General features: G+C 45.3%; 1 protein-coding gene across 4 annotated transcripts in view; it reads right to left on the reverse strand.

Annotated features, from left to right (window-relative positions):
* cacna1fb (calcium channel, voltage-dependent, L type, alpha 1F subunit) overlaps positions 1-27,755 on the reverse strand; it is a 197,851-nt gene that overhangs the window by 41,423 nt on the left and 128,673 nt on the right. For all 4 annotated transcript variants that reach the window (XM_055891144.1, XM_055891142.1, XM_055891143.1 and 1 more), the window contains exons 19-30: positions 26,776-26,833; positions 16,747-16,855; positions 15,394-15,523; positions 10,769-10,828; positions 9,223-9,329; positions 6,862-6,949; positions 6,662-6,769; positions 4,118-4,170; positions 3,419-3,565; positions 1,745-1,946; positions 1,218-1,376; positions 908-1,018 (exon numbers count right to left, since the gene is read on the reverse strand). In XM_055891144.1, coding sequence (XP_055747119.1) covers positions 908-1,018; positions 1,218-1,376; positions 1,745-1,946; positions 3,419-3,565; positions 4,118-4,170; positions 6,662-6,769; positions 6,862-6,949; positions 9,223-9,329; positions 10,769-10,828; positions 15,394-15,523; positions 16,747-16,855; positions 26,776-26,833 — 1,332 coding nt within the window. The remainder of the gene's footprint in view (positions 1-907; positions 1,019-1,217; positions 1,377-1,744; positions 1,947-3,418; positions 3,566-4,117; positions 4,171-6,661; positions 6,770-6,861; positions 6,950-9,222; positions 9,330-10,768; positions 10,829-15,393; positions 15,524-16,746; positions 16,856-26,775; positions 26,834-27,755) is intronic.

Raw genomic sequence — 27,755 nt, forward strand, 5'->3', positions numbered from 1 at the left:
GTAAGAACATAGTAGGAAAATAGGCAAGAAGATTGCCCTGAGCAGGGTTAGTGGTTAGGGATCAGGGGTTAGGGGTTAGGGGTTAGGGATCAGGGGTTAGGGGTTAGGGATCAGGGGTTAGGGGTTAGGGGTTAGGGGTCAGGGGTTAGGGGTTAGGGATCAGGGGTTAGGGGTCAGGGGTTAGGGGTTAGGGATCAGGGGTTAGGGGTTAGTGGTTAGGGGTTAGAGTTAGGGGTTAGGGGTTAGGGGTTAGAGTTAGGGGTCAGGGGTTATGAGTTAGGGGTCAGGGGTTAGGTACTTACCCTGAGTTGTAGAGCCAGTAGTTTGAGCAGGGTTAGGGGTTAGGGGTTAGAGTTAGGGGTTAGGGGTTAGAGTTAGGGGTTAGGGGTTAGGGGTTAGAGTTAGGGGTCAGGGGTTAGGTACTTACCCTGAGTCGTAGAGCCAGTAGTTTGAGCAGGCTTAGGGGTTAGGGGTTAGAGTTAGGGGTTAGGGGTTAGGGGTTAGAGTTAGGGGTCAGGGGTTAGGTACTTACCCTGAGTCGTAGAGCCAGTAGTTTGAGCAGGGTTAGGGGTTAGGGGTTAGAGTTAGGGGTTAGGGGTCAGGGGTTAGGTACTTACCCTGAGTCGTAGAGCCAGCAGTTTGAGCAGGGTTAGGGGTTAGGGGTCAGAGGTTAGGTACTTACCCTGAGTCGTAGAGCCAGCAGTTTGAGCAGGCTTAGGGGTTAGGGGTTAGGGGTCAGGGGTTAGGTACTTACCCTGAGTCATAGAGCCAGCAGTTTGTAGAGCCAGTAGTTTGAGCAGGGTTAGGGGTTAGGGGTTAGGGGTCAGGGGTTAGGTACTTACCCTGAGTCGTAGAGCCAGCAGTTTGAGCAGGGTTAGGGGTTAGGGGTTAGGGGTTAGGTACTTACCCTGAGTCGTAGAGCCAGCAGTTTGAGCAGCATCTCCACAGTGAAGAGACCAGTGAAGACCATGTTGAGGATGTCCATCACATGACTGAACACCTTGGACTGCTCATAGTGCTGTATAATACACATAGAGAGACAGAAATAATCACACAGACAGACAGACAAAATGACCCACTGTAGGTTGGACCGTGACCAAGACTGTGTGTGTGTGTGTGTGTGTGTGTGTGTGTGTGTGTGTGTGTGTGTGTGTGTGTGTGTGTGTGTGTGTGTGTGTGTGTGTGTGTGTGTGTGTGTGTGTGTGTTTGTTGGTTACCTGAACCGCCAAAGTGACAGTGTTGAGGAGAATTAGAACGAACATGACGTATTCAAACGCTGTAGACTGGATGAACGACCAGAACTTATACTGCACTGGATTCTTTGGGATGTACAGCTTCAATGGCTGGGCCTTCAGAGCAAACTCTACACACTGTCTCTGTTAGGAGGGGGGGGGGGGGGAGCAGGAGAGGGAGGGAGAGGAGGGAGAGAGGGAGGGAGGGAGGGAGGGAGGGAGGGGGGGGGGGAGAAGGAGATGGGGAGGGAGGGGGGAGGGATCAAGGGAGGGAGAGAGAGAGGGGTTGAGATTGAGATGGATGATAGCAAGCAAGCAGGCATGCACACACACACACACACACACACACACACACACACACACACACACACACACACACACACACACACACACACACACACACACACACACACACACACACACACACACACACACACACACACACACACACACACACACACACACACACACACACACACACACACACACACACACACACAGCAGGCAGTTACCTGGTTCTTGTCCAGCTCACAGTTCTTATATTCAGACTCTCCCTGCTCTCTGAAGGTGATGATGACGAAGCCCACAAAGATGTTCATCATGAAGAAGGCGATGATGATGATGTAGACAATGAAGAAGATGGAGATCTCAACACGGTAGTTATAGACAGGGCCATGGTTCTCTCCATTAGCATCAATCGCCTTATACAGGAGTCTGAGAGAGAGGGGGAGAGAGAGAGGGGGAGAGGGAGGGGGAGAGGGAGAGGGGGAGAGGAGGAGAGGGAGTTAGAGAGAGAGAGATTGGGAGGGAGGGAGAGAGAGAGAGAGATTGGAAGGGAGAGAGAGAGAGGGGGGGAGGGGGAGGGGGAGAGAGTGAGATTTGAAGGGAGAGAGAGAGAGAGGGAGAGAGGTAGTTAGAGAGAGAGAGAGAGAGATAGGGAGAGAGGGAGTTAGAGAGAGAGATTGTGAGTGAGAGAGAGAGAGGGGAGAGAGGTAGTTAGAGAGAGAGATTGTGAGGGAGAGAGAGAGGGAGGGGGAGAGAGAGGGAGAGAGAGATAGAGAGAGATTGGAAGGGAGAGAGAGGGAGAGGGGGAGGGGGAGAGAGTGAGATTTGAAGGGAGAGAGAGAGAGGGAGAGAGGGAGTTAGAGAGAGAGATTGTGAGTGAGAGAGAGAGAGGGGAGAGAGGTAGTTAGAGAGAGAGATTGTGAGGGAGAGAGAGAGGGAGGGGGAGAGGGAGGGGGAGAGAGAGGGAGGGAGAGAGAGGGAGAGAGAGACAGAGAGAAAATAGGAGAGCGCGACATAAGATATTCATAACCTGTGTGCATGTGTGTGTGTGTACAGTTTTGTGTGTTTTAGGCTTGTAGCTACTGGCAATTTACTAAAGTTAAATATCGGTGTCCATATTGTTCATGAGTTTCTAGTAGATAGACCAGATGGTTCACGAGAAAATAGTTTAATTAATGAAAAAACTCTGCAACTCTTCCAACTATTGACCAGTTTGACGCCAAAACGTTGACATCGAATACAAATTGACATATTGACAAATTGACATATTGATATATTGACATATTGACACAGTCAAATAAATACAAGTGTGAAAACAAAATAGTAAAGAATCAGGCTGATCCCTCATTTTAAACTCCATGGTTTTCACTAAGTTGATGGTTTATATTCAGGATAAGGTATTACATTCATTATATTTTTAATTATTTAAAAAATCCTCTTATTTAATTGTTTAATATATTTTACATATGATAAAGCCACACAGAGGGCTAGAGGTTATTATAGATGCCTGTGATAATCTGAAGTACCCAAAATGGCCACTAGATGTCATGAAATCCTTTCCTCCCTTTGAAACCATAGTGTGTTCAGTATGGTTTGTGTTTCTATTCACCTGCGCCTGTCTGTGTGTGTGTGTCTGTCTGTCTGTGTTTGTGTGTGTGTGTGCCTGTGTGTGTGTGCCTGTGTGTGTGTGTGTGTGTGTGTGTGTGTGTGTGTGTGTGTGTGTGTGTGTGTGTGTGTGTGCCTGTCTGTGTGTGTGTGTCTGTGTGTGCCTGTCTGTGTGTGTGTGCCTGTCTGTGCCTGTCTGTGTGTGTGTGTGTGTGTGTGTGTGCGTCTGTCTGTGTGTGTGTGTGTGTGTGTGTGTGTGCCTGTCTGTGTGTGTTTGTGTGCTGAATGACACTCACGCTGGCCAGCCCTCAAAGGTGGACACTGTGAACAGAGCCATCATGCCCATCAGGACGTTGTCGAAGTTAAAGTCACTGTTGTGCCAGATCCTCTCTCTCACCATGGGGTGGCTCACATCCCCATCCTTATATACCACAAAGGTTCCCCTGGGATACAGACACACACAGAGACACACACACACACACACACACACACACACACACACACACACACACACACACACACACACACACACACACACACACACACACACACACACACACACACACACACACACACACACACACACACACACACACACACACACACAGTATTTTAACCAGTAGAAGTTGCCAAGGTTGGGGTTAATTTCATTTAAATTACAGTCAATTCAGGAAGTACTGTACACTGAAATTCCAATTTTAGTTCTCTTAAATGTTTTTCAGTGAGGAACATTCAGAATTGGATTTGGAAAATTTTCGTTTGCATTCTAAAATGTTCTGGAATCCTAATGGAATTTACCCCATCCTTGAAAGGTGTACTTATGCGGCCATGCGAAGTGTGTGACAGACGACACACAGGGTACAGAGGAAAGTAAGTTTGACAAGAGGTCTTCCTATAGACGTTTAGACATTAAAAACACAACCGACAAAACACACTAAAACCATATCCGTTATTCAGTTCTAGAAAGTTCTAGAAAGACCGATTGAGGAACTTACTTGCACTGCTCTGGCGTGTGTTTGGCCTCGTCTGTACAGCGGTAGAATTTACCCTGAAATAAAATAACAGACTATTAGATTGTACTATGGTGTAGTACGGAGAATAGATTCTAATATAACAGACTATTAGATTATACTACGGTATAGTATGGAGAATGGATTCTAATATAACAGAAAATTACATAAAATAACTGACAAATCAACTGAAAATTTTGGTGTTCCTCAAGGTTCCGTTTTAGGACCACTATTCTTTTCACTATATATTTCACCTCTTGGGGATGTCATTCGAAAACATAATGTTAACTTTCACTGCTATGCGGATGACACACAGCTGTACATTTCAATGAAACATGGTGAAGCTCCAAAATTGCCCTCCGTGGAAGCCTGTGTTTCAGACATAAGGAAGTGGATGGCTACAAACTTTATGCTTTTAAACTCAGACAAAACAGAGATGCTTGTTCTAGGTCCCAAGAAACAAAGAGATATTCTGTTGAATCTGACAATTAATCTTAATGGTTGTACAGTCGTCTCAAATAAAACTGTGAAGGACCTCGGCGTTACTCTTGACCCTGATCTCTCTTTTGACGAACATATCAAGACTGTTTCAAGGACAGCTTTTTTCCATCTACGTAACATTGCAAAAATCAGACACTTTCTATACAAAAATTATGCTGGAAAATGTATCCATGCTTTTGTTACTTCTAGGTTAGACTACTGCAATGTTCTACTTTCTGGCTACCCGGATAAAGCACTAAATAAACTTCAGTTAGTGCTAAATACGGCTGCTAGAATCTTGACTAGAACCCAAAAATGGGATCATATTACTCAAGTGCTAGCCTCCCTACACTGGCTTCCTGTTAAGGCAAGGGCTGATTTCAAGGTTTTAATGCTAACCTACAAAGCATTACATGGGCTTGCTCCTACCTGTCTTTCCGTTTTGGTCCTGCCGTACATACCTACACGTACGCTACGGTCACAAGACGCAGACCTCCTAATTGTCCCTAGAATTTCTAAGCAAACAGCTGGAGGCAGGGCTTTCTCCTATAGATTTTTGGGGAATGGTCTGCCTATCCATGTGAGAGACGCAGACTCGGTCTCAACCTTTAAGTCTTTACTGAAGACTCATCTCTTCAGTAGGTCATATGATTGAGTGTAGCCTGGCCCGGGAGTGGGAAGGTGAACTGAAAGGCTCTGGAGCACCGAACCGCCCTTGCTGTCTCTGCCTGGCCGGTTCCCCTCTCTCCACTGGGATTCTCTGCCTCTAACCCTATTACAGGGGCTGAGTCACTGGCTTACTGGTGCTCTTCCATGCCGTCCCTAGGAGTGGTGCGTCACTTGAGTGGGTTGAGTCGCTGACGTGATCTTCCTGTTTGGGTTGGCGCCCCCCCTTGGGTTGTGCCGTGGCGGAGATCTTTGTGGGCTATACTCGGCCTTGTCTCAGGATGGTAAGTTGGTGGCTGAAGATATCCTTCTAGTGGTGTGGGGGCTGTGCTTTGGCAAAGTGGGTGGGGTTATATCCTGCCTGTTTGGCCCTGTCTGGGGGTATCATCGGATGGGGCCACAGTGTCTCCTGACCCCTCCTGTCTCAGCCTCCAGTATTTATGCTGCAGTAGTTTATGTGTCGGGGGGCTAGGGTCAGTCTGTTATATCTGGAGTACTTCTCCTGTCTTATCCGGTGTCCTGTGTGAATTTAAGTATGCTCTCTCTAATTCTCTCTTTCTCTCTTTCTTTCTTTCTCTCTCTCGGAGGTCCTGAGCCCTAGGACCATGCCTCAGGACTACCTGGCCTGACGACTCCTTGCTGTCCCCAGTCCACCTGGCCGTGCTGCTGCTCCAGTTTCAACTGTTCTGCCTGCGGCTATGGAACCCTGACCTGTTCACCGGACGTGCTACCTGTCCCAGACCTGCTGTTTTCAACTCTCTAGAGACAGCAGGAGCGGTAGAGATACTCTCAGTGATTGGCTATGAAAAGCCAACTGACATTTACTCCTGAGGTTCTGACTTGTTGCACCCTCGACAACTACTGTGATTATTATTATTTGACAATGCTGGTCATTTATGAACATTTGAACATCTTGGCCATGTTCTCTTATAATCTCCACCCGGCACAGCCAGAAGAGGACTGGCCACCCCTCGTAGCCTGGTTCCTCTCTAGGTTTATTCCTAGGTTTTGGCCTTTCTAGGGAGTTTTTCCTAGCCACCATGCTTCTACACCTGCATTGCTTACTGTTTGGGGTTTTAGGCTGGGTTTATGTACAGTACTTTGAGATATCAGCTGATGTAAGAAGGGCTATATAAATACATTTGATTTGATTTGATAAAATACTTAATAGTAAAGTAAAACACTTGAAGAGCTGGACTCTCAGTACAGTACACATTACCTTGAAGAGCTGGACTCTCAGTACAGTACAGTACAGTACACATTACCTTGAAGAGCTGGACTCTCAGTACAGTACACATTACCTTGAAGAGCTGGACTCTCAGTACAGTACAGTACAGTACACATTACCTTGAAGAGCTGGACTCTCAGTACAGTACACATTACCTTGAAGAGCTGGACTCCGATGCAGGCGAACATGAACTGTAGTAGAGTAGTGACGATCATGATGTTACCGATGGTCTTGATCGCTACAAACACACACTGGACCACATGCTGAATGGACAGAACACACAGTTGTTAGGCAGGTCAACAAACAAGTACACAACCACACACACACACACACACAACCACACACACACCCTTACCTTCAGTCCTTTGGCTCTGTTGATCGCTCGTAGAGGCCTGAGTACTCTGAGTACCCTGAGAATCTTGACCACAGAGATGGCACTTGAACTGGGAGAGAGAGACATAAAGTTATCCTCCTTTAGAACAGGTAGGAGTACTGATTTCAGAACAGGTAGGAGTACTGATTTCAGAACAGGTAGGGGTACTGATTTCAGAACATGTAGGAGTACTGATTGTAGAACAGGTAGGATTACTGATTGTAGAACAGGAAGGAGTACTGATTTCAGAACAGGTAGGATTACTGATTGTAGAACATGTAGGAGTACTGATTGTAGAACAGGTAGGAGTACTGATTGTAGAACAGGTAGGAGTACTGATTGTAGAACATGTAGGAGTACTGATTGTAGAACAGGAAGGAGTACTGATTGTAGAACAGGTAGGAGTACTGATTTCAGTACAGGTAGGAGTACTGATTTCAGAACAGGTAGGAGTACTGATTTCAGAACATGTAGGAGTACTGATTTCAGAACAGGTAGGAGTACTGATTTCAGAACAGGTAGGAGTACTGAATTCAGAACAGGTAGGAGTACTGATTTCAGAACAGGTAGGAGTACTGATTTCAGAACAGGTAGGAGTACTGATTTCAGAACATGTAGGAGTACTGATTTCAGAACATGTAGGAGTACTGATTTCAGTACAGGTAGGATTACTGATTTCAGTACAGGTAGGATTACTGATTTCAGTACAGGTAGGATTACTGATGTGGTTCTTCACTCTGATAGCTGGTGTGTTCTACAGCCTTTACGGGGCAATCAGCAGTTGAAACAATAACAAAACTTTCCCCGCCCCTGTTTCAGTAAAAAGCTGAGGGATGAGGCTAAAGAGATTATAAAAACTCTCAAATTCATAGACAGTTGTATTTGTGCAAATTTAGATTTAAAACCCCCCCCCGGAAATATCACATTTCCATAAGTATTCAGACCCTTTACTCAGTACTTTGTTGAATCACCTTTGGCAGCGATTACAGCCTCGAGTCTTCTTGGTTATGATGCTACAAGCTTGGTACACTTGTCCATTCTTCTCTGCAGATCCTCTCAAGCTCTGTCAGGTTATATGTGGAGCGTTGCTGCATTGTCTTGGCTGTGTGCTTAGAGTCGATGTCCTGTTGGAAGGTGAACCTTCACCCCAGTCTGAGGTCCTGAGCGCTCTGGAGCACCTTTTCATCAAGGATCTCTCTGTACTTTGCTTCATTCTTCTTTCCTTTAATCCTGACTAGTTTCCCAGTCTCTGCTGCTGAAAAACATCCCCACAGCATGATGCTGTCACCACCATGCTTCACCGTAGGGATGGTGCCAGGTTTCCTCCAGATGTGACGCTTGGTTGGTTTCATTATACCAGAGAATCTTGTTTCGCATGGTCTGAGAGTCTTTAGGTGCCTTTTGGCAAACTCCAAGCGGGCTGTCATGTGCCTTTTACTGAGGAGTGGCTTCCGTCTGGCCACTCTACCATAATGGCCTGATTGGTGGAGTGCTGCAGAGATGGTTGTCCTTCTGGAAGGTTCTTCCATCTCCACAGAGGAACTCTGGAGCTCTGTCAGAGTGACTATTGGGTTCTTGGTCACCTCCCTGACCAAGGCCCTTCTCCCCTGATTGCTCAGTTTGGCCGGGTGGCCAGCTCTAGGAAGAGTATTTGTGGTTCCAAACTTTTTCCACTTGAGAATGACAGAGATAACTGTGTTCTTGGGGACCTTCGACGCTGCAGAAATGTTTTGATACCCTTCCCCAGATCTGTATCTCGATACAATCCTGTCTCGGAGCTCTACGGACAATTCCTTCAACCTCATGGCTTGGTTTTTGTTCTGAAATGCACTGTTGGGACCTATATAGACAGGTGTGTGCCTTTCCAAATCATGTTCAATTAATTGAATTTACCACAGGTGGACTACAATCAAGTTGCAGAAACATCTTCAGAGAAGAATGGTAGAAAGTCCCCAAATACAGCTGTGCCAAGCTTGTAGCGTCATACCCAAGAAGACTCAACGCTGTAATCGCTGCCAAAGTACTGAGTAAAGGGTCTGAATACTTACAAAAATGTAATATTTCAGTTTTTTAAAATTTGAATACATTTGCTTTTACTTTGCCATTATGAGGTATTGTGTGTAGATTGATGACAGAAAAAACAAACAGTTTAATTAATTTTAGAATAAGGCTGTGATGTAAGAAAATATGGAGAAAGGTGAAGGGGTCTGACTACTTTCTGAATGCACTGTAGCTATGATCAGAAAATACCGGTGTGGTAATGGTACTCAGTGCTTATACAGTGGACATGCTAGGCTAAGGCTATGAGGCCTAACGTTGTACAGAAGTTTGATTGAGACTCACTGTAGGAAGAAGGAGATCAGAGACACAGAGACCACCAGGAGATCCAACAGATTGAACCAGTTCCTACAGAATGAACCTTGGTGGAGGAACGCTCCATGAACCGTCATCTAGAGGAAGAGGAGGAGGTGGGGGAGGGGGAGGGGGAGGTGGATGGGGAGGAGGAGGAAGATGATGAGGAGGAGGTGGGTAGGATAAACAGGAGGAGGAGTAAGAGAAGGTGGGGGAGGCGGAGGGGGAGGTGGATGGGGAGGAGGAGGTGGGGAGGAGGAGGTAGGGAGTGTAGGAGGAGGAGGAGGAGGAGGAGGAGAGGGATGCGGAGGATGAGGAGGAGGTGGATGGGGTGGAGGAGGAGAGGGAGGCGGAGGAGGAGGATGAGGAGGTGGATGGGGAGGAGGTGGAAGATGAGGAGGTGGGGGAGGAGGGGGAAGATGAGGGGGAGGTGGATGGGGAGGTGGGGGAAGATGAGGGGGAGGTGGATGGGGAGGTGGGGGAAGATGAGGAGGAGGGGGAGGTGGGTGGGGAGGTGGAGGAAGATGAGGAGGAGGTGGATGGGGAGGATGAGGAAGATGAGGAGGAGGTGGATGGGGAGGATGAGGAAGATGAGGAGGTGGATGGGGAGGATGAGGAAGATGAGGAGGAGGAGGTGGGGAAGAGGAGCAAGATGAGGAGGAAGGGGAGGAGGAGGAAGATGAGGAGGATGGGGAGGTGGATGGGGAGGAGGAGGAAGATGAGGAGGAGGAGGTGGGGAAGAGGAGAAAGATGAGGTGGGGAGTGTAGGAGGAGGAGGAGAGGGAGGTAGAGGAGGAGGATGAGGGGGAGGGGGAGGATGAAGATGAGAAGGAGGAGGAGGAGGAAAAAAGAGAACAGGAGGTGTTAGGACAGGGAACATAATAAAATGAGAACTTAGTGATGTGGTATCAATCTGACCTTGCATTACAAATCACAGTCTGAATGTGTCCCTGACGGCACCCTATTCCCTATATAAAGTGCACTACTTTAGACCAGAGCTCTATGGCACCCTATTCCCTATATAAAGTGCACTACTTTAGACCAGAGCTCTATGGCACCCTATTCCCTATATAAAGTGCACTACTTTAGACCAGAGCTCTATGGCACCCTATTCCCTATATAAAGTGCACTACTTTAGACCAGAGCTCTATGGCACCCTATTCCCTATATAAAGTGCACTACTTTAGACCAGAGCTCTATGGCACCCTATTCCCTATATAGTGCACTACTTTAGACCAGAGCCCTATGGCACCCTATTCCCTATATAAAGTGCACTGCTTTAGACCAGAGCCCTATGGCACCCTATTCCCTATATAAAGTGCACTACTTTAGACCAGAGCTCTATGGCACCCTATTCCCTATATATAGTGCACTACTTTAGACCAGAGCCCTATGGCACACTTTTCCCTATAAAGGGAATAGGGTGCCGTTTGGGATGTGGAGTCACTGTTTAAATGTGCGTTACATAGCCTCATAGTTCATAACAAATCTATAACACTTCATAGTGACAAACAGTCTCTTTTTTATTTTGAATTACCTTCAGTATAATTTCCACTGTGAATATAGAGGTGAAGGCATAATCTGCATAGCCCAGAACCTGTAGGGTAAAGAGGGGACGAAGACAGGGTATCAGATATATTTAGGATTATTCCAGGAATCAAATTAATATGATTGAACAATCTGAGTGTACACTGTAGGTTTGCAGACTGTCTGGAATACACCCACTGCCCCCTTGAACGCACCCACTACCTTCTCTACCTCCCTGTGGGGCTGATGATTGCACGTTACAAGACAGTCTGGAACGCGCCCACTGACTCTCTGATTGCACGTTACAAGACAGTCTGGAACGCGCCCACTGACTCTCTGATTGCACGTTACAAGACAGTCTGGAACGCGCCCACTGACTCTCTGATTGCACGTTACAAGACAGTCTGGAACGCGCCCACTGACTCTCTGATTGCACGTTACAAGACAGTCTGGAACGCGCCCACTGACTCTCTGATTGCACGTTACAAGACAGTCTGGAACGCGCCCACTGACTCTCTGATTGCACGTTACAAGACAGTCTGGAACGCGCCCACTGACTCTCTGATTGCACGTTACAAGACGGTCCTTCCTCAGCTGGCTGTAATTGGCACGTCTAGCATGATGACTGAACCAAATGTGCAATCAGGACAGCTGCTTCCCTCTCTCTCTCTGTGTGTGTGTGTGTGTGTGTGTGTGTGTGTGTGTGTGTGTGTATGTGTTTTTGTGTGTGTGTGTGTGTGTGTGTGGTGCGTGTGTGTGTGTGTGTGTGTGTGTGTGTGTGTGTGTGTGTGTGTGTGTGTGTGTGTGTGTGTGCGTGCGTGCGTGCGTGCGTGCGTGTGTGTGGTGTGTGTGTGTGTGTGTGTGTGTGTGTTGCTCAGGGAGCCTGGTGACTGGGTCTGTGAGGTCAGGTCTGAACCCAGTGTTTCTATGCATAGTCAGGGCTGTGTGTTCCAGTAGATCAGAACAGGAGTGGACCCAGACACAACATTGAGCTGTTTTAAAGCTAATTTCCTGCACATTTACAGAGTTATGCCTTGTGCTATCTGAGTGACTCAAATATTATAACAAAATCAATGGGGGCCCCATGACACGACATTTTTTGAAATTTCATTCTCCTTGACACACTAGTTTTTATTTTGGTGGTTGTTTGTCCTCAATATGATGTTATTATATTTATATATGTATATATGTACATAGTTATATATGTATATATTCATATATGTATATATGTGTATATATATGCACATTTATATATATATGTATATTGTTATATATGTATATAGTTATATATTTATATATGTATATATTTATGTAGTTATATTTATATAGTTATATGTATATATGTATATATGTATATATTTATATAGTTATATTTATATAGTTATATGTATATATGTATATAGTTATATATGTATATATTTATATAGTTATATATGTATATAGTTATATATGTATATATTTATACAGTTATATATGTATATAGTTATATATGTATATATTTATATAGTTATATATGTATATATTTATATAGTTATATATATATATTTATATATGTATATAGTTATATATGTGTATATTTATATATAGCTCCATTATCTTGTTAACTTCAGATCTGGTTTAGACGTTTCAGTTTACACTGAAAGTATTTTACCATCAGAAATTATAACGTATAACTTTATAAGGAAGTAAAAAATAAATAAATGTTGACATAACTTGTAACGATGTAAGAAGCAAAATTCTGTTTTCCTAACTTGACGTAATAAACAAATTTGAATATGTCGCAAGATAAAATATAATTTGCCCATATTAAACTCGGCAGATCATTTTCCATCAATGATTGTCGAATATAACTCGCTTGACTGCTATGATTGTAAATAAATCCCCCTTTTTTTTTTAGCATGTACATAATTATAGATAGATCCGACAGGAGAGTTTGAGTGATGAAAGTTGAACACAGGATCTTGAGATCTCTGCGTATGTCACGCCCTGACCTGAGAGAATCATTTTATTTCTCTATTTGGTTAGGTCAGGGTGTGATTTGGGTGGGCATTCTAGTTTTCTATTTCTATGTTGGCTGGGTATGGTTCCCAATCAGAGGCAGCTGTCTATCGTTATCTCTGATTGGGAATCATACTTAGGCAGCCTGTTTTTCCACTCTAGTTTGTGGGATGTTGTTTTTGCACAGTAGCTGTTTAGCCCTGCAGAACTTTACGTTTGTTTTTTCCCCTTTTTTGTTTTGGGTGTTCATTCTAATAAAGTATGATGAACGCTTTCCACGCTGCGCTTTGGTCTCATTACCACGACGGACGTAACAGCGTAGGAAACACTGAGACCAACATCAAAGAAAACAATGAGATTTCTTATTCTGTGCCAGATGTTAGGACTATGAACCGTTATAAATGGATAATGCAAATAGCAAGGAATATGTGCGTGATTGACTAGTCATTTCAATAGACTTGTCATTTCAATTTGTAAGTCGCTCTGGATAAGAGCGTCTGCTAAATGACTTAAATGTAAATGTAAATGTAATAGACCTAGGACTCTGAATACAATCTGGGTTTATGATTGTCATTCAACTTTGGCATGGTTTGCTTAGCTAGAAGCAGGTAGTTTATAGCCCCTGATAGGTCTATATCATATTTCAGATGACCTACAGTAGCCAGGTAGTTTATAGCCCCTGATTGGTCTAAATCATATTTCAGATAGCCTACAGTAGCCAGGTAGTTTATAGCCCCTGATTGGTCTATATCTTAAATCAGATAGCCTACAGTAGCCTAGACAAGACGTCGGATGGATATAAACTGAAACATTTAGCAGCTTAATTTATTCAAACATAGCGAGGCGATTTTGAGATAGGAAGTGAATGTGTTTCCCAATTAGTCTGCTGGAAATAGGCTGAGGATGTTGGGGGGGGGGGGGGGTCTTCATTTCAATCACTGAATCAAAAAGGATTAATAGGCTGAGGATGTTGGGGGGGGGGGGGGGTCTTCATTTCAATCACTGAATCAAATAGGATTAATAGGCTGTGGATGTGAACTGAATATGCTTTTACCTGACTGTTACCTTCCCTCTAATGCATTGTAACAGTTGATCACCTGTAACCTAATCTGACTGACTGTTTCCTTCACTCTAATGCGTTCTAACAGCTGATCACCTGTAACCTAATCTGACTGACTGTTTCCTTCACTCTAATGCATTGTAACAGCTGAGCACCTGTAACCTAATCTGACTGACTGTTTCCTTCACTCTAATGCATTGTAACAGCTGAGCACCTGTAACCTAATCTGACTGACTGTTTCCTTCACTCTAATGCGTTGTAACAGCTGAGCACCTGTAACCTAATCTGACTGACTGTTTCCTTCACTCTAATGCATTGTAACAGCTGATCACCTGTAACCTAATCTGACTGACTGTTTCCTTCACTCTAATGCATTGTAACAACAGCTGATCACCTGTAACCTAATCTGACTGACTGTTTCCTTCACTCTAATGCGTTGTAGCAACAGTTGATTGGGAATTGGATAGAGCTGTGACCATGACCACAATTGCTTCCAATGTAATTAACTCAACATGGCCATTAATATTCACATAATAACACAAGGCTACAACAACAATACACTGAAATTATAGGCTATTTATTACATCCGGTTTGCACAATTGATTTGCAATGACTCCAGTGATAGTCATTTCACCATATTTATTGTATCAACCGGTAGCCCACAATGGCATAGAAATGAATAGGTTGCTTTGATGGCCAACAGATGCAAATACATCATTCTCCACATTTAATGTTAGTTTCATGGTGAACTTTTTCACCATGAAAACAAGAAGCCACGCAAAGGGAGTTCCAAACACGTCCATTTCAAACGGCTACTCGCGCAGCGCTTCGAGACTCAACCACTGAGCAGACGTAAAACCTTCAACTCGACAGATTATGCTTCCCTAAACAAAGTCGACGTTAGAATGCACTTAAAACCACCAGTTTTCAAGAAAACTTACCCAGTGCGTTTGCCACCATGATTTCTTGATGAACATCAGTTCAAGCATATTCATATTATTTATGGTGAAAAGGGTCGTTGTTCCGAAAGGAGAGTGTAACTTACATTGTTCCTAAAGGAGAGTGTAACTTACATTGTTCCTAAAGGAGAGTGTAACTGACATTGTTCCTAAAGGAGTGTGTAACTTACATCGTTCCTAAAGGAGTGTGTAACTTACATTGTTCCTAAAGGAGTGTGTAACTTACATTGTTCCTAAAGGAGTGTGTAACTTACATCGTTCCTAAAGGAGTGTGTAACTTACATCGTTCCTAAAGGAGTGTGTAACTTACATCGTTCCTAAAGGAGTGTGTAACTTACATTGTTCCTAAAGGAGTGTGTAACTTACATTGTTCCTAAAGGAGAGTGTAACTTACATTGTTCCTAAAGGAGTGTGTAACTTACATTGTCTCTAAAGGAGAGTGTAACTTACATCGTTCCTAAAGGAGAGTGTAACTTACATTGTCTCTAAAGGAGTGTGTAACTTACATTGTTCCTAAAGGAGTGTGTAACTCACATCGTCCCTAAAGGAGTGTGTAACTTACATCGTTCCGAAAGGAGTGTGTAACTTGCATTGTTCCTAAAGGAGTGTGTAACTTACATTGTTCCTAAAGGAGTGTGCTCTGATGGGATCTTCTGCGGCCAGAGAGCAGCTGCTGAGGATGATGAAGACCAGGATGAGATTGCAGAAGATGTGGTGGTGGATCAGGAAGTGGCAACCCCGACGGATCCTGAAGAAGAAGAAGAAGAAGAAACAAACAACAAAAAAAGTCATAATTTGAAGACCTGATAAGAAACCTTACCTAAGACGTGTGTTAGCTCACAAAGATAATGCCTAGGCTTTAGCTCAGTGGGCTAGCACAGTCTCAACTGCTACAGAAGAGCTGGGATAAAACCTAATTGGCTAAATATTATTTTACATTTTTAAATAAGCTTCAGAAAAGGAAAGAAATTTCTCTGCTCACTATTCGTCAGATGCACATTTATTTTGGTAGTCCATAATAGTAGTATTACTATAGTATAATAGTATTAGTCCTCTAGTATAATAGTAGTATTACTATAGTATAATAGTAGTAGTCCACTAGTATAATAGTAGGAGTCCTCTAGTATAATAGTAGTAGTCCTCTAGTATAATAGTAGTATTACTGTAGTATAATAGTAGTAGTCCACTAGTATAATAGCAGTAGTCCGCTAGTATAATAGCAGTAGTCCTCTAGTATAATAGCAGTAGTCCACTAGTATAATAGTAGTAGTCCGCTAGTATAATAGTAGTAGTCCTCTAGTATAATAGCAGTAGTCCTCTAGTATAATAGCAGTAGTCCTCTAGTGTAATAGTAGTATTACTATAGTATAATAGGAGTAATCCTCTAATATAATAGTAGTAGTCCTCTAGTATAATAGCAGTAGTCCTCTAGTATAATAGCAGTATTCCTATAGTATGATAGTAGTATTACTATAGTATAATAGTAGTAATACTATAGTATAATAGTAGTAGTCCTCTAGTATAATAGCAGTAGTCCTCTAGTATAATAGCAGTAGTCCTCTAGTATAATAGTAGTAGTCCTCTAGTATAATAGTAGTAGTCCTCTAGTATAATAGTAGTAGTCCTCTAGTATAATAGTTGTAGTCCTCTAGTATAATAGTAGTCCTCAATTATAATAGTTGTAGTCCTCTAGTATAATAGCAGTAGTCCACTAGTATAAAAGTAGTAGTCCTCTAGTATAATAGTAGTATTACTATAGTATAATAGCAGTAGTCCTCTTGTGTAATTGTAGTATCACTATATTATAATGGCAGTAGTCCTCTAGTATAATAGCAGTAGTCCTCTAGTATAATAGTAGTATTACTCTAGTATAATAGCAGTAGTCCTCTAGTATAATAGTAGTAGTCCACTAGCATTAGTGAGTAAGTCTTAGAGTAAGCGACTAGTTTAGAGCGTTTGTAAGAGACTCACGGGTTGGTCTTGCTGAGACAGAAGAATGCGCTGCCCTCTGGGATTGGTGTAACCTTCTCCTTGGGAGGGAGGATGTCTGCTACGTTCAGCTGGATGCCTACTGCCGCCTCTGAGGGAGAGAGAGAAACACATAGTCTGTCTGACAAACAGCCACCTGATATAATCCAGTGTTTCCTAAACCTCTCCACCAGAACCTCCAGCCAGTTTCACATATTTTACGTGTTCCAGTACTTCCAGTCCAAGCTCACCTGATTCATCTGATACAACTGATTCACATGATCACCTGATTCAGCTGATTCACCTGTACACCTGATTCAACTGATTCACCTGATTCACCTGATTCACCTGGTCACCTGATTCAACTGATTCACCTGGTCACCTGATTCAACTGGTCAACTGGTCAACTAATCACTAAGCCCTTGCTATTTGTTACTTTACTCAACGTGCCAAATACAATAGGTGCAGACTTTACCATGAAATGCTTACTTACTAGCCCTTTCCCAACAATGCAGAGTTAAAAAGCTGGGGGTTCTGAGGAGAGTGTTGGACTGTCTGGGGGTTCTGAGGAGAGGCTTGGACTGGTTGGGAGTTCTGAGGAGAGGGTTGGACTGGTTGGGGGTTCTGAGGAGAGGCTTGGACTGGTTGGGGGTTCTGAGGAGAGGCTTGGACTGGTTGGGTGTTCTGAGGAGAGTGTTGAACTGGCTGGGGGTTCTGAGGAGAGGGTTGGACTGGTTGGGGGTTCTGAGGAGAGTGTTGGACTGTCTGGGGGTTCTGAGGAGAGGCTTGGACTGGTTGGGGGTTCTGAGGAGAGGGTTGGACTGGTTGGGGGTTCTGAGGAGAGGCTTGGACTGGTTTGGGGTTCTGAGGAGAGGCTTGGACTGGTTGGGGGTTCTGAGGAGAGTGTTGAACTGGTTGGGGGTTCTGAGGAGAGGCTTGGACTGGTTGGGGGTTCTGAGGAGAGTGTTGGACTGTCTGGGGGTTCTGAGGAGAGGGTTGGACTGGCTGGGGATTCTGAGGAGAAGGTTGGGCTGGCTGGGGGTTCTGAGGAGAGGGTTGGACTGTCTGGGGGTTCCGAGGAGAGGGTTGGACTGGTTGGGGGTTCTGAGGAGAGTGTTGGACTGTCTGGGGGTTCTGAGGAGAGGGTTGGACGGTCTGGGGGTTCTGAGGAGAGGGTTGGACTGGTTGGGGGTTCTGAGGAGAGTGTTGGACTGTCTGGGGGTTCTGAGGAGAGGGTTGGACTGGCTGGGGGTTCTGAGGAGAGGGTTGGACTGTCTGGGGGGTCTGAGGAGAGGGTTGGACTGGCTGGGGGTTCTGAGGAGAGGGTTGGACTGGCTGGGGGTTCTGAGGAGAGTGTTGGACTGGCTGGGGGTTCTGAGGAGAGGGTTGGACTGGCTGGGGGTTCTGAGGAGAGTGTTGGACTGTCTGGGGGTTCTGAGGAGAGTGTTGGACTTGCTGGGGGTACTGAGGAGAGTGGTGGACTGGCTCGGGGTTCTAAGAAGAAAGTTGGACTGGCTGGGGGGTCTGAGGAGAGTGTTGGACTGTCGGGGGGTTCTGGGGAGGTTGGACTAGCTGGGGGTTCTGAGGAGAGTGTTGGACTGGCTGGGGGTTCTGGGGAGAAGGTTGGACTGGCTGGGGGTTCTGAGGAGAGTGTTGGACTGGCTGGGGGTTCTGTTGAACTGGCTGGGGGGTCTGAGGAGAGTGTTGGACTGTCTGGGGTTCTGAGGAGAGTGTTGGACTGTCTGGGGGTTCTGAGGAGAGGCTTGGACTGTCTGGGGGTTCTGAGGAGAGTGTTGGACTGTCTGGGGGTTCTGAGGAGAGTGTTGGACTTGCTGGGGGTACTGAGGAGAGTGGTGGACTGGCTCGGGGTTCTAAGGAGAAAGTTGGACTGGCTGGGGGGTCTGAGGAGAGTGTTGGACTGTCGGGGGGTTCTGGGGAGGTTGGACTAGCTGGGGGTTCTGAGGAGAGTGTTGGACTGGCTGGGGGTTCTGGGGAGAAGGTTGGACTGTCTGGGGGTTCTGAGGAGAGGGTTGGACTGGCTGGGGGTTCTGAGGAGAAGGTTAGACTGTCTGGGGGTTCTGAGGAGAGTCTTGGACTGGCTCGGGGGTTCTGAGGAGAGTGTTGGACTGGCTCGGGGGTTCTGAGGAGAGTGTTGGACTGGCTGGGGGTTCTGAGGAGAGTGTTGGACTGTCTGGGGGTTCTGGGTTAGAAGGTTGGACTGGCTGGGGGTTCTGAGGAGAGTGTTGGACTGTCTGGGGGTTCTGAGGAGAGGGTTGGACTGGTTGGGGGTTCTGAGGAGAGTGTTGGACTGTCTGGGGGTTCTGAGGAGAGGGTTGGACTGGCTGGGGGTTCTGAGGAGAGGGTTGGACTGTCTGGGGGGTCTGAGGAGAGGGTTGGACTGGCTGGGGGTTCTGAGGAGAGGGTTGGACTGGCTGGGGGTTCTGAGGAGAGTGTTGGACTGGCTGGGGGTTCTGAGGAGAGGGTTGGACTGGCTGGGGGTTCTGAGGAGAGTGTTGGACTGTCTGGGGGTTCTGAGGAGAGTGTTGGACTTGCTGGGGGTGCTGAGGAGAGTGGTGGACTGGCTCGGGGTTCTAAGAAGAAAGTTGGACTGGCTGGGGGGTCTGAGGAGAGTGTTGGACTGTCGGGGGGGTTCTGGGGAGGTTGGACAAGCTGGGGGTTCTGAGGAGAGTGTTGGACTGGCTGGGGGTTCTGGGGAGAAGGTTGGACTGGCTGGGGGTTCTGAGGAGAGTGTTGGACTGGCTGGGGGTTCTGTTGGACTGGCTGGGGGGTCTGAGGAGAGTGTTGGACTGTCTGGGGGTTCTGAGGAGAGTGTTGGACTGTCTGGGGGTTCTGAGGAGAGGCTTGGACTGTCTGGGGGTTCTGAGGAGAGTGTTGGACTTGCTGGGGGTACTGAGGAGAGTGGTGGACTGGCTCGGGGTTCTAAGGAGAAAGTTGGACTGGCTGGGGGGTCTGAGGAGAGTGTTGGACTGTCGGGGGGTTCTGGGGAGGTTGGACTAGCTGGGGGTTCTGAGGAGAGTGTTGGACTGGCTGGGGGTTCTGGGGAGAAGGTTGGACTGTCTGGGGGTTCTGAGGAGAGGGTTGGACTGGCTGGGGGTTCTGAGGAGAAGGTTAGACTGTCTGGGGGTTCTGAGGAGAGTCTTGGACTGGCTCGGGGGTTCTGAGGAGAGTGTTGGACTGGCTCGGGGGTTCTGAGGAGAGTGTTGGACTGGCTGGGGGTTCTGAGGAGAGTGTTGGACTGTCTGGGGGTTCTGGGTTAGAAGGTTGGACTGGCTGGAGGTTCTGAGGAGAGTGTTGGACTGGCTGGGGGTTCTGAGGAGAGGGTTGGACTGTCTGGGGGATCTGAGGAGAGTGTTGGACTGGCTGGGGGTTCTCAGGAGATTGTTGGACTGGCTGGGGGTTCTGAGGAGAGGGTTGGACTGTCTGGGGGTTCTGATGAGAGTGTTGGACTGTCTGGGGGTTCTGAGGAGAGGGTTGGACTGTCTGGGGGTTCTGAGGAGAGTGTTGGACTGGCTGGGGGTTCTGAGGAGAAGGTTGGACTGTCTGGGGGTTCTGAGGAGAAGGTTGGACTGTCTGGGGGTTCTGAGGAGAGTGTTGGACTTGCTGGGGGTTCTGAGGAGAGTGGTGGACTGGCTGGGGGTTCTGAGGAGAGGGTTGGACTGGTTGGGGGTTCTGAGGAGAGGGTTGGACTGGCTGGAGGTACTGAGGAGAGGGTTGGAATGGCTGGGGGTTCTGAGGAGAAGGTTGGACTGTCTGGGGGTTCTGAGGAGAGGGTTGGACTGTCTGGGGGGTTCTGAGGAAAGTGTTGGACTGTCTAGGGGTTCTTAGGAGAGGGTTGGACTGTCTGGGGGTTCCGAGGAGAGGGTTGGACTGTCTGGGGGTTCTGAGGAGAAGGTTGGACTGTCTGGGGGTTCTGAGGAGAAGGTTGAGGAAACACTGATCTGAGGCACATTCAGTGGATCTAAATGACTGAGTCACTGGGTCGGGGTGTTACGAGTGTGACTGGCGTAATCACACTGTTTCTCTCTATGTAACTCTATTTCCATCCATCTTAAATGGACGATGCCCTCCCAGTGGGCACGGACTGGATGATTCAACGTAAGTCATCAACGTATTGTGACATGGAATCTACTTGGAAAATACATTAGATTAGCAAAATACATTAGATTAGCAACAATGTCTCAATGTAAAACGTGGTTTATTCACGTCTCAATCAAAAGTTAAAGAATCGGACTAAATCAAATCAAACTATATTTCAAGTGCTTTTAAAGTTTTGATTTAATTTGATTTAGTCCTAATTCTTTAACTTTTGATTGAGACGTGAATGAACCACATTTTACACCTTTTTGGTTTCAGATGAAGTCTTGAATCCAACATATCAATAATGCATTTTTTGGGGGGCACATTTTGATGTTACTGTAGCTATAAATGTCTTCTGTAATCACAGGAAGTGTGCAAGTTCAAAGGTTAAAGGTCTGTGTAGATCTTCACCATTGCTATAACAATCTGAAGAATCTCCAACAGCATTAATCACCATGTACTTTTAAAGTAATCTCATCTGTAATCCAGGTCATTTGGTTCTGCTATTAGATGAAGCACAGTGATAACACATTAAGAAGTTGTTGTATAAAAAGAAAATATCTGACTTTGGTATTCCCATTTTGAACGTTGTTGTGATTTTAGATGGTTGAAAGCATATTGATAGACCTGGAAAATGGCTGCCGTTTTACGGGCTACAATTTTTTGTTGTTGTTATTTTATTAGTCCCCCCCCTCACCCCCCCCCAGCATTTTTTGGTATTTTATTTTATACACAATGTTGCTGCTACCGTCTCTTATGACCAAAAATAGTTCCTGGAAATCAGAACAAAGATGAATCATCTTAAACTGGATGAAGATTTTCTTTATTTAATGAGTCCGACTCAAAGTATTTACTGCCTCCTGGAGAACAGGGCCAAATCCCTGTCATTTGCGTGAAGCGGTCAGGGTACCTTGTGAGAATTCGTCAGCTAGTGGGTAAACCACTGTCAAGGAGGTGTGTAAACAAAACTCCTTCAAAAATTTGAAAAGATAAGAAGTTGTGTTATATGGGGGAGACAAAATACTGATACCTACATATAAAACATTTTGGTTTACCCAAATAGGAACTGTTTACATATGAATTTTTTTGCTCACAATCTTAAAAGGAATATGTAAGAATTTTTCATAAAAACAAAACTAAACTGCCACTTATTATTAAAAGGAATGGAATTGTTTATCATATTTCATCTGTGTCCTATTGGCCAATGTGCAATCACTGTAAAATAAACTGGATGATCTACAATCAAGGCTATCCTACCAACGGGACATTAAAAACGGTAAAATCTTATGTTTCACCGAGTCATGGCTGAACGACGACACGGATAATATAGAGCTGGCTGGGTTTTCCGTGCATCGGCAGGACAGAGCAGCCACGTCTGGTAAGACGAGGGGCAGGGTTGTGTGTCTATATACCGAGAGAGTTCTCATCTATTTTATTCGTAGCTGTCTATTTACCACCACAAACCAATGCCGACACTAAGACCGCACTCAACCAGCTGTATAAGGCCATAAGCAAACAAGAAAATGCTCATCCAGAAGTGGCGCTCCTAGTGGCCGGAGACTTTAATGCAGGCAAACTTAAATCAGTTTTACCTCATTTCTACCAGCATGTCACATGTACAACCAGAGGAAAAAAAAACTCCAGACCACCTTTACTACACACACACAAACGCATACAAATCAGTTGTGTTCTGACAAGGTAGGTGTGGTATACAGAAGATAGCCCTATTTGGTAAAAGACCAAGACCATATTGTTGCAAGAACAGCTCAAATAAACAAAGAGAAACGACGGTCCATTAGTACTTTAAGACATGAAGGTCAGTCAATTCAGATAAATTCAAGAACTTTGAAAGTTTCTTCAAGTGCAGTCGCAAAAACCATCAAGCGCTATGATGAAACTGGCTCTAATGAGGACTGCCACAGGAAATGAAGACCCAGAGTTACCTCTACTGCAGAGGATAAGTTCATTAAAGTTAATTGCACCTCAGATTGCAGTCCAAATAAATGCTTCACAGAGTAAGAGACACATCTCAACATCAACTGTTCAGAGGAGACTTCGTGAATCAGGCCTTCATGGTTGAATTGCTGCAAAGAAACTACTACTAAAGGACACCAATAATAAGAAGAGACTTGCTTGGGCCAAGAAACACGAGCAAGACATTAGACCGGTGGAAATCTGTCCTTTGGTCTGATGAGTCCAACTTTACTGTCTTTGTGAGACGGGGTGTGGTTGAACGGATGATCTCCGCATGTGTAGTTCCCACCGTGAAGCATGGAGGAGGAGGTGTTGTTCCCACCGTGAAGCATGGAGGAGGAGGTGTTGTTCCCACCGTGAAGCATGGTGGAGGAGGTGTTGTTCCCACCGTGAAGCATGGAGGAGGAGGTGTTGTTCCCACCGTGAAGCATGGATGAGGAGGTGTGATGGTGCTTTGCTGGTGACACTGCCTGTGATTTATTTAGAATTCAAGGCACACTTAACCAGCAAGGCTACCACAGCATTCTGCTGTGATACGCCATCCCATCTGGTTTGCTCTTAGTGGGACTATCATTTGTTTTTCAACAGGACAATGACCCAAAACACACCTCCAGGCTGTGTAAGGGCTATTTGACCAAGGATAGTGATGGAGTGCTGCATCAGATGACCTGGCCTCCACAATCACCTGACCTCAACCCAATTGAGACGGTTTGGGCTGAGTTGGACCGCAGAGTGAAGGAAAAGCAGCCAACAAGTGCTCAGCATATGTGGGAACTCCTTCAATACTGTTGGAAAAACATTCCTCATGCAGCTGGTTGAGAGAATGCCGAGAGTGTACAAAGCTGTCATCAAGGCAAAGGGTGGCTACTTTGAAGAATCTAAAATCTAAAATATATTTTGATTTGTTTAACACTCTTTTGGTTACTACATGATTCCATATGTGTTATTTCACCGTTTTGATGTCTTCACTATTATTCTTCAACGTAGAAAATGAAAAGAATAAAGAAACACTCTTGAATGAGTAGGTGTGTCCAAACTTTTGACTGGTACTGTATATACCAGGCGGTGTCAGAGGAAAGCCCCAAAAAATGTAAAAGACTCTAGTCTCCCAAGTCATAGACTGTTCTCTCTGCTACTTCACAGCAAGCGGTACCGGTGCGCCAAGTCTAGGACCAAAAGGTTCCTTAACATCTTTTAACCCCAAGCCATAAGACTGCTGAACAATTAATCAAATGGCCCCCTGGACTATTTACATTGAACCCCCACCCCCTTTGTTTTTCCACTGCTGCTACTCACTGTTTATTATCTATGCATAGTCACTTTATCCATACCTACATGTACAAATGACCTCGACTAACCTGCACCCCCGCACATTGACTCGGTATCGGTACCACCTGTATATAGCCTCATTATTGTTATTTTATTGTGTATCTTTTAATTACATTTTTACTTTAGTTTATTCAGTTAAAATGTTCTTAACGTCTATTTCTTGAACTGCATTGTTGTTGTTTAAGGGCTTGTAAGCATTTCACGGTACGTGTTGCAAATAAAATTTGATGTGATTTTTTTTTTTCAATTGTCATTAGGAATTCAACAAATTTCTGGCTGTCTTTTTGAGTGGGGTGAATAAAGGTTGAAATGTCATTGATCAACGTCTCTACCAAATATCATCAAAATGTCCACGTTGAAATTATTTGGTGTGCCCAGTGGGCTGTGTGACACCAAAGCCCTTCTGTTGTCCTGGGTTACAGAGGACAATTCTGGAATATCCTTACACTCTCAGAAAAAAGGGTTTCAAAACGGTTCTTCGACTGTCCCTATAGGCAAAACTTTTTTAGTTCCAGTTAGAACCCTTTTGGATTCCAGGTAGAACCCTTTTGGATTCCAGGTAGAACCCTTTTGGGTTTCAGGTAGAACCCTTTTGGGTTCCAGGTAGAACCCTTTTGGATTCCAGGTAGAACCCTTTTGGATTCCAGGTAGAACCCTTTTGGGTTTCAGGTAGAACCCTTTTGGATTCCAGGTAGAACCCTTTTGGATTCCAGGTAGAACCCTTTTGGATTCCAGGTAGAACCCTTTTGGGTTCCAGGTAGAACCCTTTTGGATTCCAGGTAGAACCCTTTTGGATTCCAGGTAGAACCCTTTTGGGTTCCAGGTAGAACCCTTTTGGATTCCAGGTAGAACCCTTTTGGATTCCATGTAGTACCCTTTACACATAGGGTTCTCTCTGGAATTCAAATGGTTGGATTGATGAACAGACTTGGGTTAAATGCGTAGTTTATGAGGTGTGCTTGATTAAGCTTGTAGAGTTTAGACTGTTAGGACCACTGGTTCCATGCTGTCTGAACAAATAAACCAAGCACACAAATATTGAAAGTATTTGAACTAGGCATTTGACCCAGGTCTGAAGGACTTATCCTCACCTACTATTGCATGCTCCTCACCTCCTTCTGTTGCATGCTCCTCACCTTTTGTTTTGACAGGGATCACGTACAATTAAAACATAAAATCTCACAAGAAATGTGATGCATTGTATAAGATTTATGCATTATACTAGATTAACTAGATCATGGCTCTCCAACCCTGTTCCTGGAGAGCTACTGTCCTCAAGGGTTTCATTCCAACCCTGTTCCTGGAGAGCTACTGTCCTGTAGGTTTTCACTCCAACCCTGTTCCTCGAGAGCTACTGTCCTGTAGGTTTTAACTCCAACCCTGTTCCCGGAGAGCTACTGTCCTGTAGGTTTTAACTCCAACCCTGTTCCTGGAGAGCTACTGTCCTGTAGGTTGTAACTCTAACCCTGTTCCTGGAGAGAGACCTTCCTGTAGGTTGTAACTCCAACCCTGTTCCTGGAGAGAGACCCTCCTGTAGGTTTTAACTCCAACCCTGTTCCTGGAGAGATACCCTCCTGTAGGTTTTAACTCCAACCCTGTTCCTGGAGAGCTACCCTCCTGTAGGTTGTAACTCCAACCCTGTTCCTGGAGAGATACCCTCCTTTAGGTTTTAACTCCAACCCTGTTCCTGGAGAGCTACTGTCCTCTAGGTTTGAACTCTAACCCTGTTCCTGGAGAGCTACTGTCCTCTAGGTTGTAACTCCAACCCTGTTCCTGGAGAGCTACTGTCCTCTAAGTTTGAACTCTAACCCTGTTCCTGGAGAGCTACTGTCCTCTAAGTTTGAACTCTAACCCTGTTCCTGGAGAGCTACTGTCCTCTAGGTTGTAACTCTAACCCTGTTCCTGGAGAGCTACTGTCCTCTAGGTTTGAACTCTAACCCTGTTCCTGGAGAGATACTGTCCTCTAGGTTTTCATTCCAACACTATTCTAGTACACCTTAATTCGAATTATTAGCTGGTTGATAAGCTGAATCAGGTTAGTTACAACTGGGGTTGGAGCGAAAACCTCCAGGACAGTAGCTCTTCAGGAACAGGGATGGAGAGCCCTGTACTAGATGTATGCATTGCACTAGATTAAGATAAATAGCTTATTTCCATATCCTGTCCCTGCGCAGGTGAGTTATACAATAATGTAGCTTACAGACATTTCAAAGACACACAACAGCCCTTTCAAAGACACACAACAGCAATTTCAAAGACACACAACAGCCCTTTCAAAGACACACAACAGACATTTCAAAGACACACAATAGCCATTTCAAAGACACACAATAGCCATTTCAAAGACACACAACAGCCCTTTCAAAGACACACAACAGCCCTTTCAAAGACACACAACAGACATTTCAAAGACACACAATAGCCATTTCAAAGACACACAACAGCCCTTTCAAAGACACACAACAGACATTTCAAAGACACAGGACACACTGTATAACATTCATCAAATCATAAAACACCAAAGAGCTACTGTACCAAAGTGGTCAGATATTGTACATATTCGGTACTGCTATATAAAATAATATGATAGTATAATATAATATAGTACTAATATTGCAAGCTCCTCCTCACCTTCTGTCTGTTCAGGCTCCTCCTCTTCCTCATATTCAGTCTCATCATCGACGTCAATCTGAGAAAAAGAGTAGATCAAGTACATTCAGTATGAAACAACTACACCACCAACATCACCAACATCAACAACTACACCAACAACTACACCATCAACAACTACACCAACAACTACACCACCAACAACTACACCACCACCAACAACTACACCACCATCAACAACATCAACAACTACATCACCACCAACAACTACACCAACAACACCAACTACACCACCATCAACAACTACACCACCAACACCACCAACAACACCACCAACAACACCACCAACAACTACACCACCATCAACAACATCAACAACTACATCACCACCAACAACTACACCAACAACACCAACTACACCACAAACAACTACACCATCAACAACTACACCACCAACAACACCACCAACAACTACACCATCAACAACTACACCACCACCAACAACTACACCACCATCAACAACATCAACAACTACATCACCACCAACAACTACACCAACAACACCAACTACACCACCATCAACAACTACACCACCAACACCACCAACACCACCACCAACACCACCACCAACACCACCACCACCACCACCAACACCACCACCACCAACACCACCACCACCACCACCACCACCACCAACACCACCACCACCAACACCACCACCACCAACACCACCAACACCACCACCACCAACAACACCACCACCAACACCAACACCACCACCACCAACACCACCACCAACACCACCACCAACACCACCAACACCACCACCAACACCACCACCAACACCACCAACAACACCACCACCAACACCACCACCACCAACACCACCACCACCAACACCACCAACACCACCACCACCACCACCAACACCACCACCACCAACACCACCAACACCACCACCACCACCACCAACACCACCACCACCAACACCACCACCACCA

This window comes from Salvelinus fontinalis, chromosome 31, assembly GCF_029448725.1.
Source record: "Salvelinus fontinalis isolate EN_2023a chromosome 31, ASM2944872v1, whole genome shotgun sequence".
Lineage (NCBI taxonomy): Eukaryota > Metazoa > Chordata > Actinopteri > Salmoniformes > Salmonidae > Salvelinus > Salvelinus fontinalis.